Below are 18,671 nucleotides of genomic sequence, written 5' to 3'. Positions count from 1 at the left end.
TAGTGCAGTGTGTTAGTGTGTGTTTGATTAGTGCAGCGTGTTAGTGTGTGTGTACTTTATTGCAATATGTTATTCGGTGTGTAGTACAGTGCAGAATGTTCGGGGGTGTGCAGTTTAATGCAGTGTGTTCATCGGTATGAGTGTTTGTGTTTGTCCATGTTTGGGTTGACATGTGTTTCCTGTATTTGAAAAATAATTTTTAAGCCAGTCTTCCAACATTGTGAAAGTTTGCCGTCCAGGCGAACTTTTCTCGGACCTGCCTGAGTGACAGTGTCTTAGGGACATTCTTTCCAAGCGATTTAAAGACCTGCTCCTTCTCTGTTTCCTTCAGGTCCTGGGTTAATGTATACTGCGTGGTTAGCAAAGGAGACTTGGGCTTTTATAAAGATGCCAAGGGATATAAATCAGCGGTAACCTACAACGGAGAGCCTCTCATCACCCTGAGCGAGTCGACCTGTGAAATCGCCAGCAATTACAAGAAGAAGAAGTTTGTCTTTAAAGTCCGGTGAGTGTGATGGAGAACTGGGGCTGAGTTTGCTCAGATTCAGTTTAAAATTGTCTTTGTAACATGGACAGCTGCTAGCACCCTGGGGTTCAAAGAATCACAGTGGATTGGTGAAGGTGAGTGAAGATCCATTCAGCAGCTAACCGGGACTGACAGAACATGGACACAGCTTGGCTGTTCCGTTATCCTCTGCAACAATGCATTTTCACTTCTGTTACTACATACTGTCTGATTTTGTGTTTACTCACTGGTTCCCCCATTGTCGAATATAAAACGTTCAGGAAAACACATCTGAATGAGAGGGTAAATATTCCCCCCCCCCCCCCACCGATGAACTGCAGTGATAACAGCGAACAGCAGCAGGGCAGACAGTCAAGTGTTTCATGGAATAGTTTTATTCCCTACTAATTGTGAATCATTTCTCGCACTTTCTCACTATGTTTCCTTCTCGTTGTGACAGGATGAACGACGGTAGTGAGTACCTATTCCAGGCTAAGGACGAGGTGAGCTTCGCTAGTGTGCGTGTTTGTTGTCTCCTTATGAGTAACACAAGGTACTGACCACGAAAGGGCAGCAGCCAGGGCTCCCCTGCCTGAGGATGACAGGGTGACCTTGTGAGGAGCAGTCAGGTTGACTGAGCCTTCCGGGGAAATGATGGGGAGTCTCACTTAGACGTGAAACATTCTGACAGGGCTGGACAGACTGGGTGCAAGAACACTGTTTCTCCAGGCTGGGGAGGGAAGGGGATGTGTGCAGAACAAGGTGTTACAGTCTCAGGATACACAGTAGGCCGTTTCGGACTGAGAAAGAGTCATAGAGATGTACAGCACGGAAACAGACCCTTCGGTCCAACCCGTCCATGCCCACCAGATATCCCAACCCAATCTAGTCCCACCTGCCAGCACCTGGCCCATATCCTTCCAAACCTTTCCTATTCATATACCCATCCAAATGCCTCTTAAATGTTGCAATTGTACCAGCCTCCACCACTTCCTCTGGCAGCTCATTCCATACATGTACCACCCTCTGTGTGAAAAAGTTGCCTCTTAGGTCTTTTTTATATCTTTCTCCTCTCACCCTAAACCTATGCCCTCTAGTTCTAGACTCCCCTAACCCCAGGGAAAAGACTTGGTCTATTTATCCTATTCATGCCCCTCATAATTTTGTAAACCTCTATAAGGTCACCCCTCAGCCTCCGACACTCCAGGGAAAACAGCCCCAGCCTGTTCAGCCTCTCCCTGTAGCTCAAATCCTCCAACCCTGGCAACATCCTTGTAAATCTTTTCTGAACCCTTTCAAATTTCACAACATCTTTCCATTAGGAAGGAGACCAGAATTGCACGCAATATTCCAACAGTGGCCTAACCAATGTCCTGTAAAGCTGCAACATGATGTCCCAACCCCTGTATCAATAAAGGAAAGCATACCAAACACCACCTTCACTATCCTATCTACCTGCGACTTCACTTTCAAGGAGCTATGAATCTGCACTCCAAGGTCTCTTTGTTCAGCAACACTCCCGATGACCTTACCATTAAGTGTATAAGTCCTGCTAAGATTTGCTTTCCCAAAATGCAGCACCTCACATTTATCTGAATTAAACTCCATCTGCCACCTCTTAGCCCATTGGCCCATCTGATCAAGATCCTGTTGTAATCTGATATATCCCTCTTTGCTGTCCACCACCCTAACAATTTTGGTGTCATCTGCAAACTTACTAACTGTATCTCTTATGCTCGCATCCAAATCATTTATCTAAATGATGAAAAGTAGAGGGCCCAGCACCAATCCTTGTGGCACTCCACGGTCACAGGCCTCCAGTCTGAAAAACAACCCTCCACCACCACCCTCTGTCTTCTACCCTTGAGCCAGTTCTGTATCCAAATGGCTAGTTCTCCCTGTATTCTGAGAGATCTAACCTTGCTAATCAGTCTCCCATGGGGAACCTTGTCGAACGCCTTGCTGAAGTCCATATAGATCACATCTACTGCTCTGCCCTCTTTGTTACTTCAAAAAACTCAATCAAGTTTGTGTGACATGATTTCCCACGCACAAAGCCATGTTGACTATCCCCAATCAGTCCTTGCCTTTCCAAATACATGTACATCCTGTCCTTCAGGATTCCCTCCAACAACTTGCCCACCACCGACATCAGGCCCACTGGTCTGTAGTTTCCTGGCTTGTCATTACCATCCTTCTAAAACAGTGACACCACGTTAGCCAGCCTCCAGTCTTCCGGCACCTCACCTGTAACTATCGATGATACAAATATCTCAGCAAAAGGCCCAGCAATCACTTCTCTAGCTTCCCACAGAGTTCTAGGGAACAACTGATCAGGTCCTGAGGATTTATCTACCTTTAACCGTTTCAAGACATCCAGCACTTCCTCCTCTGTAATCTGGACATTTTCCAAGGTATCACCATCTATTTTCCTGCATTCTATATCATTGGGTTTTGGACAACTCAGTAGTGGAAAGTATGTATACATTGCGTTAAAAAAAATGATGTTAAGTGATGATGGTTGTATCAAATGCATTCACATGGTTTTATTTTGTTGCTTCTTCAATGTCCCCCATTTTAGGAGGAGATGAACAATTGGATCAAGACTATTTCTACAGCCATCACAGAACACGCACAAATCGCTCAGCAAAGTGGTCAGATGCCTCTTACTACCTCCTCCACTGATGAAGGCAATCCTAAACGGGACAGTGACCGAAGATTCAGTCTCTTTGGAAAGAAGAAGTGAGGGCAAAAAAGACGCCATTGCCTTTATGTCGCGCAGATTGGATCCTTACAATCGCTTACAGGGACGGAGTCTCACTTGGTGACGTAGAAATTGTTTCATCTTGAACCTGAGCAACTAATGTTTTTAATTTGACAATTTAAACAGGAGTTGGACAATTGCAGGTGCGTCTTTTGGATGGGTCTGTGACAATTTTCTATTAAAATCCCGTTCTGCTTTTGGTGCACGTTTGTGGATCCAGCTGGCTGCTGACTGGGACTCTCTGACCAAAGGGTGTGGGATCTCGTCTTGGTTGGACCTTTCAGACCCGGTACATGATCAGATTGTTGGCTTTGGGACCAAGTTGTCTCTGAATGCGCCGGTTCCAAATGTTCAGCTGCATTTCGATTTGAGAATAAGTGATTGTGAGAAATGTCCAAACTCATTTTCTGTTCATTAAAGAAAGGGCACTATCAAATTCTTTAGTTTTAATTTTCTTTCCAGATTTGTACCTTCTAAGACTTGATGCTTATTTGACATCTCATTATGTGTTGATGGAGATTGGTGTGTTCTAATAGATTCTGCTGTTAATTTGAATCTTAGCCCAGTGTCTGAAATGTGACACACTCCAAATATGGTTTCTAGTGTTGTGACAGCTCATATCCCATCACAGGACAGTCAGAATTCCTAACATTTTACCAAAATGCCTTTGGTCTTCCTGAAAAGCTTCAAGTTGGAAATACCATATTGAGGAGCTCTGGCAGAATCCAGAAAATGAAGCTGCCCACTCATTTCAAGCCACAGAGTTCCTGCTTGTGGATCAGCGCTGCAGCAGGGTTTGTCAAGACTTTAATTTTTTGTTGAAACGTAGAAGGAAAAGTAAGAAATATGTGCTTGACAAAGCAGTGGCATGGCATCTGATTGCTTGGAAATTACAAAAGGGAAACGGGCCTCCCAGGGTTTGTGTTGGCATTTACTGTTTGTGAGTAATTGGTCCAATTACGTGTCCTCCTCTTTGCTCACCTTGTGGCGCTAATTAAATTGGAGGCAGCAGAGAGGATGAAAAACTGTAAAAGCATTTAAACTAATCGACCCAATGTTTGCCCATGCCCGTTGTAATGATTTTAGTTTGGTAGTAATGGGTAATAGTGACCTCGGACTCATCTCCGTCAGTGGGAAAGTAATTGGGGAAAATGACTGTGAGCAAGGGGTTAATTTACTTTTGGTGTGCACCTCGTTGAAGGTGAATGAGGGAGAAAGAGCTCACACCCCTGCAGCCTGGTGTTTACTCCATTTGTGTGGCCCTTTCTGCAGCGCAAGTTCCATTTGCTAAGTCTGGCCTAAAAAGGGGAGAACCTGCCTCCCGAGATGTCCTATCTCGCTCTCCTTGAAGAGATAGACGCCAGTGTCAGCATTTGGAGCTAGATTAGATTAGATTCCCTACAGTGTGGAAACAAGTCCACACCGACCCTCAAACCACCCAGACCCATTTCCCTCTGACTAATACACCTAACACTATGAGCAATTTAGCATGGCCAATTCACCTGACCTGCACATCTTTGGACTGTGGGAGGAAACTGGAGCACCCAGAGGAAACCCACGCAGAAACGGGGAGAATGTGCATACAGTCGCCCGAGGCTGGAATTGAACCTGGGACCCTGGTGCTGTGAGGCGGCAGTGCTAACCACTGAGTCACTGTGCTGCCTCAGCTATGTCTGGCTGCAGAGATGGCAGATGTTTTAATGCCTCTCAGTGCAGTAGAGTAAGAACTGAAGATTCACTTCAGACCAAAGACAATCCTTGGTTAGAGGATGAAGACATCCAATTGGATTCTGTGGAACTGAACAGGAGTAGAGCGCTCGTCATCATGACTCCCCAGACAAGCACCGGACCCCTCACCAACTGAATAGATTGGTCTTGACTGAACTCTCTATAGCTCTCAGAGTGCGAATTGTACCCCATTCATTTGTTAGGTGGGCAACAGTGGAGCCATGCACACCATGTCAGAGGGTCTGCGTCTATCTATGGAGCAGCAATGGGCCTGTCCATCAAGCTGTTGGAGTGTCAGTACAGCTGGCAACATCACCTTGAACATTTGAGGGAATCAGCATCCTGGGTTTGCAGGATGGAAGGGCTGATCTCCCTCAAAACAGATGCTGACTTCACCTTGTCTGGGGATCACCAGATCTGAACCTCAATCACTGAGTTCCCAAGAGGCCTAAGCTGTTCATTGCGAATTTCACTGTCATGTCCCCACAGGTGGGAATGATCTACCCAAGAGCTTTCACTCAGTTGACATTTATCGCCTGCATCTGTAGAGGTCAGATTTCTGGCATGATCCAGTTATTTTGCACTTCCTAGATTGCCGCAATTGTTTGTGGTTTCCAATAGTTGTGGTATTGACTTCTGTCTCTCGGGAAAGTGTCTTGGCACATGAGCTTTCACTCTCACTGTCCACACATCAACCCAGTCCAGGTGGGATCAAGCCCACAACTCCTTGGCATGGGGGTCGGATGGGGACCAGGATCAGCACCGGCTGTTCTGTCAGGCCTGTGAGAAGGAGGGCACCATGTTATTGGGAGTCTTCAACCGTATATAAAGCGGAGGAGACTCGGGGTTAGTGAGTTTAATAGGAACTTTGTTGTTTCCTGTTGCTCTAGTACTCCAAACTGACCTGGACCTTAGAACTGTTGAGATAAGCCCAGATTCAGAAGAACCAAAGGTAGAGACAAGATTGATTATTCGTCTGAAATTCATCTCCATTTCAGCCTTTCTGGACTTTGAGGAAAAACGACAGAAAAACCAATTTCTGAGGGTTATTTTTCAGATGAATGTCATTCCACCAACTTACTGATTAACGGCTTGATCTTTCTGTGATTCCCCAGGAGATTCATTGAGATACATCCATGTTATGATGAGTTTGTTTCGCTGAGATTTAGTCCCACTTACACAGTATGTGAACACTTTGATCACTGGGTAGGAGCAAGTGGCTGTGAAGTTTGGAATGGAAGTTTGCTTTCCTGGACAGTACCAGACATGCCCATGAGACCGTGATGCCCACAGTGCATGGAGAGCAGAGTAAGGAATTGTCAATGGGTAGAAGCTGCAAGCTGCAGACTACTAGCAAAATAATCTCTCCATCAATCAACAACAGCAATTTGCATTTATATAGTGCCTTTAACCTAATAAAAGCTGAACAGGTGGAAACTCTACAGTCCTGCTATATTCAGCCGCAAGTTAAGCAACCCATGGAAAGAGGAGGTGCCACAACCATTAGCAACAACCAGACTCCATATTTGAACGCAAATGACCAGGGCTGGAGTGTTGGCTGTCAGAAGTGGCTATTGAGGCTCATTTTTTATCTTCTCCTGATGTCCCCATAACTTGACAGATAACAGTCCTCAGCCAATTTTGATTGTCACCACATTTTTGGCAAGGACTGGCTGAACAGACTGGATCCAATAAAGGCCCTCATAAGTATCCCAGCTGTAGTGCAGACGATTTATGCTCCAGGAGTGACCATACCTATGGCTAAACTAAGCTGTTCCATTACATCGATAACACTGTCATCTACTCAACAAATAAATATCCTGAACACAAAAGCAGGACAATGCTGTTACCTCCACATCAGTTTGTGTCCAATTCAAAAGTGATCCACAATGTTGAAATGACTGGTATCAAGTTGTACAGCCTGTTACACCTTGATCCACGTATGGACAAAGAACTGAATTTCAGAGATGCAGTGCAAGTGACTACACTGGAAAGCATGACAATATTTGAGAGCATATGGCATCAAGGAGCCCTAGTAGGTCTGAAGTCAGTGGAACCGGAAGAAATCTCTTCACTACTTGGAGCCAAAGTTAACACCAAGGTTATGGATTTTGGAGACCAACTGTCTCCAACCGAGGACATTGTTCAGGAGTTCTGCCAGGTAGTGTCCGAGGTCTGACTGTCTTTAACTACTTCAACCATGTAAAGAACTCCAGAGAGACTTTTGAAAAGAGATTCAAACTTCTAGTTGATAACTGAAAGAATGACACAAGATTTGATGTTTTAAAGACTTTACTTTAACAAATGACTAAAAGCACTATTGATTAAATACTACTTTTTTATGTAGGCAGTTTTTACTTTAAACTTCAGAGGTGAACATTCCCTTTTTGCTTATTACTCATTTCACTCCTGTTGGAGTTGCACTCCTGTTAGCAAACAGGCCATAATTGCTCCCCGTTTCCATTTGGCTCCCCTATCCCTGTTCCGCTCAGTAATGACTTTGAGTGACTGTCTTCAGGTATTTGGAGTGTTTCCTGAATTTACTATCAGCCATGAAGCCTGACTCAATTACTTTTCCTGTCAGACCACATCAGGACACCCCTTCCTGAAATCCACAGAGGGCTGCAAGATGCTTTTCTTCAGCTCGAGATTGTTTGCCTCTGACATCCAGCTCTGATAGTTTGCAAAGCTAAGCAGCCTGTTCTCACTGATCACCACACAAAACGGCTATCTGTCTGTCAGATTCCAGGGAAATCTGTAATCCGGTCTTTATGCTGGTATTCTCCACATCCTTCCTCATGATTGTGAATCACATGGGTCTTTGATCTAGGTAGAAAACCTAATTAACTATACCTGGGAAAGCAAATCTCTCTCACCTTAGAGCTAAATGGACAATATAAAGCACAAGTGTTTACATCCCAGTTCTGAACACTTTTGTGGGATTTCTCCAGTGTTAACACACAGGCTGCTGCCATTGTCTCTATGCATAGATGTGTGGCACCTCCTTCCAGTAAAACAAACCTGACCCTTCCTTTGATTTTTAATAATTGAACCACCCAGCCTCACCATCAGGCAAACTTCAGAATAGGCCACATGACCCTTACCATTTTACATTCAAGACAAGTTCAAATCTTACAAACCTCAAAATTGTAACAATGACCTAGTCTCCATCATAAAGTAGTTGAAAATGTGTTGCTGGTTAAAACACAGCAGGTCAGGCAGCATCCAAGGAATAGGAAATTCGACGTTTCGGGCATAAGCCCTTCATCAGGAACCTGATGAAGGGCTTATGCCCGAAACGTCGAATTTCCTATTCCTTGGATGCTGCCTGACCTGCTGTGCTTTAACCAGCAACACATTTTCAACTGTGATCTCCAGCATCTGCAGACCTCATTTTTTACTCCATCATAAAGTATATTGCTGATGATTGCAGAATGTGTGGGTCCACTCGCAAACTCGGATATTGAAGCAGTCAGTACCCACTTGTGACCGAAACCTGGACAATATCCACTCTTGGCTGACATGTCCCAAGTACTATTCACACTGCAAGTGTCAGGCAAAAAGAGAAATCATGACTACCTCCCTATGGCATTACCATTACCAAATCGCCTGCCATCAATCTTCTGGCACCAGTTATCGAGAGATCAATGAGTCAGCCATAGGAAGCATGGACACGTATAGGATTGTTAAGGGATTGGCAGGACAAATGCCGAGAAGATGTTTCTCCTTATGAGAGAATCTAGGACCAGAGAGCATACTCTCAGAATAAAGGAGCATCAATTTGAAATGAGGAGGAATTTTGTTTCAGAGCTTTGAGAGCCTTTGGAACTTCTTGCTACAGTGAGTTGTGGGAGCTGAGTCCTTGTGTATGTTGAAAGCTGAGATAGATTTGTGCCCAGTAGGGGTATTGGGGAAACGCAGGGAAGTGGATATGAGGAATGTCGGATCTGCCATTACGAACCTATTGAGTGCTGGAGCAGGCTCAAGCAGCTTACTCCGGTTCCTATTCCTTATAGTCTTAAAGAATTACTCAGCAGGTCAGGCTGAATCTGTGGGGAAAGAAGCAGAGTTAAGGTCTCAGGTTGATAGCCATTTATCTTGGACACTGTGACTACAAGAGCAGCTCAGAGACTGCACATCACCTAACTCTGCAAAGCTTTTCAGAGAAATATAGGAGCATGAGTAGGCCATTTGGCCCTTCAACTTGGCAAAAGTGAGGACTGCAGATGCTGGAAATCAGAGTTTAGATCAGAGTGATGCTGGAAAAGCACAGCAGGTCAGGCAGCATCTGAGGAGCAGGCAAATCGACATTTTGGGCAAAAGCCCTTCATCAGGAATACAGGCAGGAAGCCTCCAAGGTGAAGAGATAAATTTGGGGGGGGGGCAGGAGAAGGTAGCAAAGAGTATAGTAGGTGAATGGGGGTGGGGATGGAGGTGATAGGTCAGAGGGGATGGTGGAGCTGATAGGTGGGAAGGGAGATTGGCAGGTAGGACAGGTCATGGGGACAGTGCTGAGCTGGAAGGTTGGAACTGGGGTGAGGTGGGGCAAGGGGAAATGAGGAAACTAGTGAAATCCACATTGATGCCCTGGGGTTGAGGTGTTCCAAGGCGGAAGATGAGGCGTTATTCCTCCAGGTGTCGGGTGGTGAGGGAGTGGCGATGGAGGAGGCCAGGACCTCCATGTCCTCGGCAGAGGGGGAGTTGAAATGTTGGGCCACGGGGCGGTGGGGTTGATTGGTGTGGGTGTCCCGGAGATGTTCCCTGGAGCGCTCTGCGAGGAGGCTCCTTTCCGCAAAGACCGTTCCCTCCGTGACTACCCGGTCAGGTCCACGCCCCCCAACAAACCACCCATCCATCCTGGCACCCTCTCCTGCCCACTGCAGGAATTGCAAAACCTGTGCCCACACCTCCTCTCTCACCTCCATCCAAGGCCCCAAAGGAGCTTTCCACATCCATCAAAGTTTTACCTGCACGTCCACCATGTCATTTATTGTATCCATTGCTCCTGATGCGGTCTCCTCTACATTGGGGAGACTGGATGCCTCCTAGCAGAGCGCTTCAGGAAACATCTGCGGGACACAGTCATTGAATTTACCTTGGTGCCTTTGAACAGACAATCCGTTCCTCTTTCCCCACATTCTCAGAATTGTCTTCTCCCTTAAGTAGTCAGTCAAACTTCTTTTGAAGCCGACAGTTGAATCAGAGCATTAGCATTGGTCTGATTTGTAGCTCTTTTGTCTTTTGGAAACAGTAGCTTGCGTGGCCAGTGTAGATCAAATCACTGCCAACCAAGCACAAGGGTTCAATCCGGTTTGAAATAGGGTGGATCCAGGTCCTGTCTGTTCACGTCCCTGTGGGGGACGTCGCGATGCATTAGGAAAGGACAGGCCGCCCTTTGGGTGGAGAACGCGAGAAGGACAAGGCCCCAGCTGAGTTTTATACCCAACTCTGGAGGCCTTGCTTTAGGGGGGATCTAAAGGTCTCAGAGAGGAGGTTTATTTAAATCATGGAGAAGGTTAAAAGATGATCTCATAAAAGTTGGTCAAAGTCATGAGGGGTCTGGAGAGAGCAGTTAGGCCTCCCATTGATCGAAAGGTTGGAAACGTGAGAGTATGGTTTAAGGTGAATGGTACAAAAAAGCAATGGTGACATGTGGGAAAACCTTTTCACGCAGTGAGTGTTAGGATTCAGTTTGCACTGCCTGAGAATGTGATGGAGCAGTTTAATTGAGGCTTTCAAAAGGGATCATTTCCTGAAAAGGAAGAAAGGCAAGGAAACAGCACTAGGGGAATTGCTCCAATGCAGAGTTAGAAGCAGACAGGGTGGCCTGAATGGTCATAGCACAGGAGGAGGCCGTTCTGTATTAACCCTTTCAGTGGAGGAAGACTCAGGAACCAGGACAAGATCTTGAAGGGGGAAACGCTCTGTAGTTATGGGCAAGTGCAGTGGAATGCGATGAATTGCAAAGTTTGAGCAAAGAGCTAGCAGTGCATACAATGGGCTGAATAACCCCTTTACATTGTGTATCATTGTATAGTTCCTTGAATATATGACTGATCCCAAAAGGACAAAAACCGAATTGATCAGTTCTGTGGCAAACACTATAAATCAGTGGAAGTAATTTAATTTGTTTATCATTGCAGTCTCTCTGTTACAATCTGAAAGGGAGTTCAGTTCCTGCAAATGAATATTGGCAATGCCGGGGGCCAGGGCTTAAAAGCTGTGTCTTGGAGCAGAGTTTATTTCTGCTGTTCTTGTTATGTTCCAACATTACAATACTGACCCACAGTCACATTCACACAACAATATCTTGTCTTTGCAACTTCAAATCCTCTCAAGAAGCAAGTACCAGAAAAAAAACTTTTCTATATTTTTCAAGTAAACGCTATATATGCCCATACATTTGAAAGTACTTAGACACTGTTGTTCTTGTACTTGTAAAATCCATACATGTCTAGGCCATCCACTTTGCCAGAAGGGCAATTAACTGTCAGCATATTCCTGTTGGTCTGGAGTCACTTTTAGGCAGACCTGACCAGCATTTTCCTTCCCTGAAGGATATTGGTGAATTAGATGCTATGGTAGAAATTGAACCTGGGTATCCACAGTGTGATGTGGGTCTCTGTTTTGATGGTCTAGTAATCATACCATTAAGCATGCACCTTCCCCTGTATGCTTATTGATATCATCAATTTGGCTGGATCCACAACAGGAATGATATTAAATTAGAATTAAATCGAACCAAGGAAGATTCCAGAACACAGGTTGAAGAAAGCCAGTTGAAGGATTCCGTGGAATATATGAAGTTCGATTTATGACAGAAACTTGGAGTAGTTGTGACACAAGGTAGCATCCTTTCCTTTGGGATAGAAGCTGTGGGGTTGTTTTCCTGTGTGAGACAGAGAAAATGAGCAAAATGTATCATAAGACCAGAAGACATAGGAATGGAAGCAAGGCCATTCAGCCCATTGAGTCCACTCTGCCATTTAATCATGGCTGATGGGTGTTTCAACTCCAATTATCCACACTCTTCTTGTAGCCCTTAATTCCTTGCGAGATCAAGAATTTATCAATCTCTGCCTTGAAGACATTTAAGGTCCCGGCCTCCACTGCGCTCCGTGGTAATGAATTCCATGTGAGATTCTTGAAATGAAGATATAGAAGATGCCAGTGGGTCAGCTGTGTTCCCAGGTGGGGAAAGCAAGCAAGGTGCATAAAAATGACCAATACAATTCTGTATGTCAGAAATAAGCACTGAATTTAAAAGGAGGTGAGGGTAAATTCACACAAGACACGAATGGCACTCATGGAAAGCTAGAGGGAATTCCATTGTTATGGAAAGAAACGTACTCAAAAACATTGACTGTTTTTACTGGAATGTAAAAGGTTAAGAGGGAATTAATTCTGAAAGGTTTTAAGTGAGCAAATACTGAATGTTTCTAATATTTCACAAAGAGGATTAGTACAACATAACATGCTTTGCCACAGGCTCTACTAACCAATGTAATTGAAAAAACACAGGGAGATAGTTGAACATCAATAGCTTGGGTTAAAGAGTATTATAACAGTAATGCAGAAGCTAAAGGCCTCGCTGAAATAGAACAGTAATTTTCAACAAGGGAACAATGTGCAATTTATCACGATTATCCAAAATTGACCAAGTATCACCGTTGTGGGAATGGTATCTTGCTGCCTGTCTCAGCATTGCACTAAATGGTGTGTAGTTCTTCTGTTGGCATCAAGAAGATAGTCTAAACTTGTGCCAATATCTGAATTTTGTCGCAATCAGCCCAATATCCTTTCCAATAGTATGACGAGTCTTAGTTGCTCCAAGGCAACCTTTCTGACGCCAAGAATTAGCTTTTACGTGTGTGGAGCCTCATATGAAAAACTGTTTTTTTCCTTTTGTCTGACCTCTGTCAGTCCTTCTCGCACACTTTCTCCCCCTCTCTCTCTCATACATTCTCTTTGCTTTCTCAACCTTTGACATTGAATTACCAAATTTTGCTTTGACAATTTTTGCTTCAAACTTCATTTCCTGTTTTGGACACAGTTCTTCATTAACTTGCACCAAATTTGTTAACGATATGCTAATTATTTCATCCTCTTCACTCAGCTTTCAGATGCCCTGTGGTGAGCTGCGTTTTCCATCTCCCACTTACAGCGCTGCTCTTTGTAGACAAATTACAGGAATTCAGCCCAAAGCATGTACATGATACAATTCTCTGATTCAATGCAATGTCTATCCACACACAGTCACAATTATAACTATAATAAGATACTAAATTTCATCTTTGGTTACCTTTGAGTTTGTTTTAAAAGAATATTTTATTGCTCAGAGCAAGTCCACACTATTTTCAGACTGGGAGTGTACTGGGCTCACACTGGACACTCACATAGGGTTCACAAGGCCCGAGACTATATTAGGCTCGCACCACATGCCACTCTGGCTGGTCATACATAGAGCCTGCACCACACTAGGCTGAAACTGCGCTGGATCCACACTGGGCCAACACTACACTGGCCTCTTGCTCAAATCAGATCCACTCTGGGATGGCATTGCCTACACTGGTACAAGTACAGGGTGGAATTTATTGTGTTGTTTGACTTGTAGTCTTTTATTCATCACTAAAGTGAAAAGACAGCTTGAATAATGGAATAAGTAACAGCTGAGAACATTCTTTTGATAAGGAAGAGTTTTAAAACTTTCTTTTTCCAGAGATGGGACTGATCTTTTTTGAATGGTCATTATTGGTATTGTATCGTGTGACCAGATTAATTAATGACCTGATGGGATGTGTCATAGGATATTCAAGGAACTAGCAAAAGAGAGAGTGAATGCACTAGTACTAATCTTGCCAGAATCCTTAGATTGTGGACAAGTTCCAGAGGATTGGAAAATTGCAAATGTAACATCTTCTTTAAAAAGGAGGGAGACAAAAAAAAGGTGCCTCTAGGCTAGGTAGCTTAACATTGGTTATTGGGAAAATGTTAGAGTTTGTTAGAAAGGATGTAATAGCAGAGCATTTGGAAATGTATAATGTGATGAAACAGAGACTGCGTGGCTTTATGAAGGGGAAATCATGGCTGGCAAATCTACTAGAATTCTGTGAGGAGGTAAAAGATAGAATCGATAAAGGGGAAGCAGTGGATGTAATATATTTGGATTTCCAAAAGGAGTTTGATAAGATACCAAACACAATAGGCTATTTAACAAGAGCCCAAGGTGTTGGAGGTAATCTATTAGGGTGGACAGAGTATTGACTGTCTAATAGAAAGGCAGAGTTGGGAAGGGGGCATTTTCAGGATGGCGAGAGTGTGGTGCTGCAAAAGCACAGCAGGTTAGGTTACAACTGAGGAGCAGGAGAATCGACGTTTCAGGCATAAGCCCTTCATCAGGCAGTTCTCACTTCCTCCCATTTTCAGGATGGCAACCTGAAATGAATGGAATGCCAAAGGGTAAAAACTGAGGTCTGCAGATGCTGGAGATCACAGCTGCAAATGTGTTGCTGGTCAAAGCACAGCAGGTTAGGCAGCATCTCAGGAATAGAGAATTCGACGTTTCGAGCATAAGCCCTTCATCAGGAATCGGCTTATGCTCGAAACGTCGAATTCTCTATTCCTGAGATGCTGCCTAACCTGCTGTGCTTTGACCAGCAACACATTTGCAGGAATGCCAAAGGGGTCAGTGTTGAGGCCACAATTATTCACAATATACATTAATACCTTTGGACAAGGAAAATACTATAGCCAAGTTTGCAGATGACGCAAAAACCGGTGGGAAGGGAAGTGGTGAGGATGATGCAAACTGTTTTTCGAGGGATATAGACAGGTTAAGCAAGTGGGTAAAAACTTTGCAGATGGAGTATAATACGAGAAAATGCGAGGTTATATAATTTAGCAGAAAAGATAGAGAAACTGAATATTGTACCTCGATTGGAGAAAGACTGCAGAAGGCTGCAGCACCGAGGGATTTGGGAGTGTTTGTCTATGAATTACAAAAAAGCTAACATCCAATTTCAGTGGGTAATAGAGAAGGAAAATGGAATGCTGGCGTTTATAGCAAAGAGAAGGAAGAATAAACATGGAGAAGTCTTGCTATACAGGGCACAACTAGAATACTGTGAACAGTTTTAGTCTCCTTTATCTAAGGAAAGATATATTGGCATTGGAGGCACTCCAGAGAAGGTTCACAAGGTTGATCTGGACTGGCTTAGGAACAGGTGAGTAGTTTGGACTTATAGTCATTGAAGTTTTGCAGAATGAGAGGCAACTTTTCAAGAGCTGACAAGATTGTAGAGGATTTGACAGGGTAGGTGTGGGGAGGCTGTTTCCCCTTGTGGGAAAAGACTAGGACCAGAGGAAGTGGAAGTGGAAGTGGCTACCCATTTAAGACAGATACAGGGACGAATTTCTCTCTCAGAGGGTAATGAGTCTGTGGAATGCTTTACTGTCGGAGTTTGCTAAAGCTGGGTATTTAAATATATTCAGGGCTGAGATGGGCACCTTTTAGTCAGTAAGGGAACCAAGGGTTATGGGGTAAAGGTAGGAAAGTGGAGTTGAGGGTTATTATGATCTCATTGAATGGTGGAGCAGACTAAATGGGCTGAATGGCCTATTTCTGGTCCTATATTTACAGTTGTACGGACCTCGGAGTAAAGGCACCTTTTGGCAGCAGCAACCACAAAATGGTTTGAATTTTACATCCAGTTTGAAATATATTCCTCTTACAAAATTTCTGAGGGGAATGGAGAGCTTTGAATCCAGCTATGTGGGTGATGTGTCAGGAGGCATAGTAAATTGAGTAGTTGAGTGGGGGGAGTTGCGATGAGACATTAATAGCTGAAGCGTGTGGGCCAAGCTGTAGCAGAAGAAGCTCAGTTTGGGGAAATGTCAGGTCATCCTCTCTACACTGAAGAGAAAAATGGATCAGAATATTTACTATTTAACGTGAAATTTGGAATGGGGTAAGAACTCAGAGATTTAAAGGTTCAAGATCGGAAATCACAACAAACTAGTGAACAGACACAAAAAATAATTTGCAAGTCTTTCCAATGTTGCCCTTTATCTTGAGAGAACAGAACTGCAAAGGGTTTCATGCTACACCAACCTCTGGTACAACCCAAGCTTAAGTACTGGACACCACCTCTGAAGAAAGTGCAGCAAAGATTTTGGAAAATGGAGCTGAGGTGAAAGGATTAAACTACAAGGTCAAGTTGCATATACCGTAGGATGATACTTCCTTGAATGTAGACAACGAAGTGATAATTAGATGCGATACAGAACCAGTTTACATCCCTTAGGAGAAAGAATATAACTTGCCCAAACAAACCCACTAGAAAGGTAAAGAGCAAATTTACAGCATCAGCCATGTAGCCTGGGTGCTAATGGTACTCCCATATTTTGGTTAAGCGATGTAGTTCCAGGATTTTCACCCAATAACAGTGAAGGAACGGTGTTGTACCTCTCAGCTGGGCTGCTGCCCATCTTGGAGGGTGATGATGTGCTTTTGCTCCCTTGAAGAACAATGGCGTCTTCTGTCTTTTCCCATCCAGCATCCAGTTGGTTTCTGTTGGAATTTTCCAGTTACCTATATTTTTGTTCTCTCAGCTTTCAAACTTGAAAATGTTCAAATCTGCAGCTACTGTACTTCAAACCACACAGTGGATAATTTACTGAAACCCTATTGGAGGTCAGGCAGCATCCGAGGAGCAGGAGCATTGATGTTTTGGGCATAAGTCCTTCATCGGAAACATCGATTCTCCTGCTTCTCAGATGCTACCTAACCTGCGGTGCTTTTCCAACACCATAATCTCAACTCTGATCTCCAGCATCTGCAATCCTCACTTTCTCCTCCCTGAAACCCTATTGGGACTCATAGCTGCTGATGCTATTGGAAACCATTGAGTAGATCTGTTGTTATTATGAAACAACACTCAGTTATGAAATGCAATTGGTGAATGGAGCCTATGGCCTTTCTTAAGACCCACAATTGTATCCTGGTGCATTTTGCAAAACCTTCAATTGAATTTGAATAAACATGTCGGTTAAGAGATGTTCTTCTGTGTGCTTTGTATCAGACTGAAACATACTGCAAGCAACTTGGAAACTTATTTGCTGCAGCTAATAACATACAACAACTCCAACTTGCATTTATATAGCATCTAAAGTGCAATGCTGACTCTCAAAATATAACACTGAGCCACAGATGAAATTAGGACAGCTGACCAAAAGCTTGTTTCAGGAGGTATAAATCCCAGAGGATAGATCCCAAGTCACTGATGACATGGCCATCAATGATGGGATGATGAAAATCAGGATGAGTAAAAGGGGCATAATTAAAGGAACACTGAGAGCTGAAAGCTCGTAAAACTGGAAGATATTCCAGCTGGAGGAAAGGGGAGAAATCGAGGGTGAGGGAAACAAGGATGAGGATGCTAAAATCATGTTGGACCAGGAACCAGTGCAGATCCATGTGATAGTGATACGTGAATGGGATTTAGTATGAGTTGGGATACAAACCAGAGTTTTAATGACCTTCAATTTTATGCAAGGTGTTGTAAGAGAGGCCACAAAGGCAATATTGTAATCAGTAACTATGTACCATACCTTACCAGACCATCCGACATTGGAGCATCCATACGCTAGATTACACTCTCAACCCATGCTATATATTAGTCTCATCCCATTCCATGCCATACATTACAATCTCATTCCATTCCATATGATACATTACAATCTGATCCCGCACCATAAATTACCATCCCATTCCATGCCATACATTACAATCTCATCCCATTGCATACGATACATTACAATCTGATCCCATACCATAAATTACCGTCCCATGCCATGCCATTGCATAGTATCTCATGCTATTCCATCCCTATATCTTTCTTACCATCATAAATGTGACAATGTGCAACACAGGGCTCAGAAAAAGTAGTGAACAGCTACGAAACAATCAAAACTATGAACGTTGGCGAAATGAGCACTAAGTAAGCAGATTTGAGCGTGTATACCTTTGTGCAGTGGGCAGTTGACGGAATGTTGCTACCTACACCACCATATTCTCGAATGAGAAGCTATGTTTTGTTGGTGAGAGTAGGGGATGGGGTTGTCGGATCGGGAGGTCCTTTCCTTTTTCCGCTTTATCACACCAATATTCACACTCCAGTGCCTATAGTGACCCAACTCTTGGGAATTATGCTTCAAAGATCCTGATCCTGCCTTGACATGTCACTGGTACCAGGCTGCTTGCTCATGTCCATTGGAACAAACTTGTATAAAGTTGAAGTGCTATAAATAATTCCAGTCCAGGGCCTGTAGTGCTTTATTTTTGCTGCAAACATCATGTAGTTTGAAAATCATGTTATAATAATTTACAAAATGCATGAGAATCACTTGCAATCTCAGACTGTATATTATAAATCTATGCATGTTTTAGTACCCAACTGGAACTCAATGTAAATGACCTATTGGGTTGGGGATGTAAGTAATTGTATAGTTTGAAGGGAATACAATGTAGAATTATATAGAGAATGAATAATAAGCAGAGCTCTGAACTCCCTGCTTCTGTACAGTATTCGTAGCAGAATTCATTGCACAAATGTCAAACTGCAAAGATATATATTAATAAAACTTTTGAAAGATTAGTTTCGGTTATTGTCATTG

At 43.6% G+C, this 18,671-nt stretch overlaps 1 protein-coding gene across 1 annotated transcript in view; it reads left to right on the top strand.

Annotated features, from left to right (window-relative positions):
• Positions 1-3,424, top strand: part of LOC132836640 (spectrin beta chain, non-erythrocytic 4-like) — a 197,079-nt gene extending 193,655 nt beyond the window's left edge. Inside the window, exons 33-35 of the mRNA XM_060856031.1 lie at positions 332-505; positions 966-1,008; positions 3,087-3,424. Of these exons, the coding sequence (XP_060712014.1) occupies positions 332-505; positions 966-1,008; positions 3,087-3,251 (382 nt within the window). The 3' untranslated portion in view covers positions 3,252-3,424. The remainder of the gene's footprint in view (positions 1-331; positions 506-965; positions 1,009-3,086) is intronic.
• Positions 3,425-18,671: the final 15,247 nt, after the last annotated feature.

This window comes from Hemiscyllium ocellatum, chromosome 47, assembly GCF_020745735.1.
Source record: "Hemiscyllium ocellatum isolate sHemOce1 chromosome 47, sHemOce1.pat.X.cur, whole genome shotgun sequence".
NCBI lineage: Eukaryota > Metazoa > Chordata > Chondrichthyes > Orectolobiformes > Hemiscylliidae > Hemiscyllium > Hemiscyllium ocellatum.
This window is presented reverse-complemented; position numbering and strand designations above follow the sequence as displayed.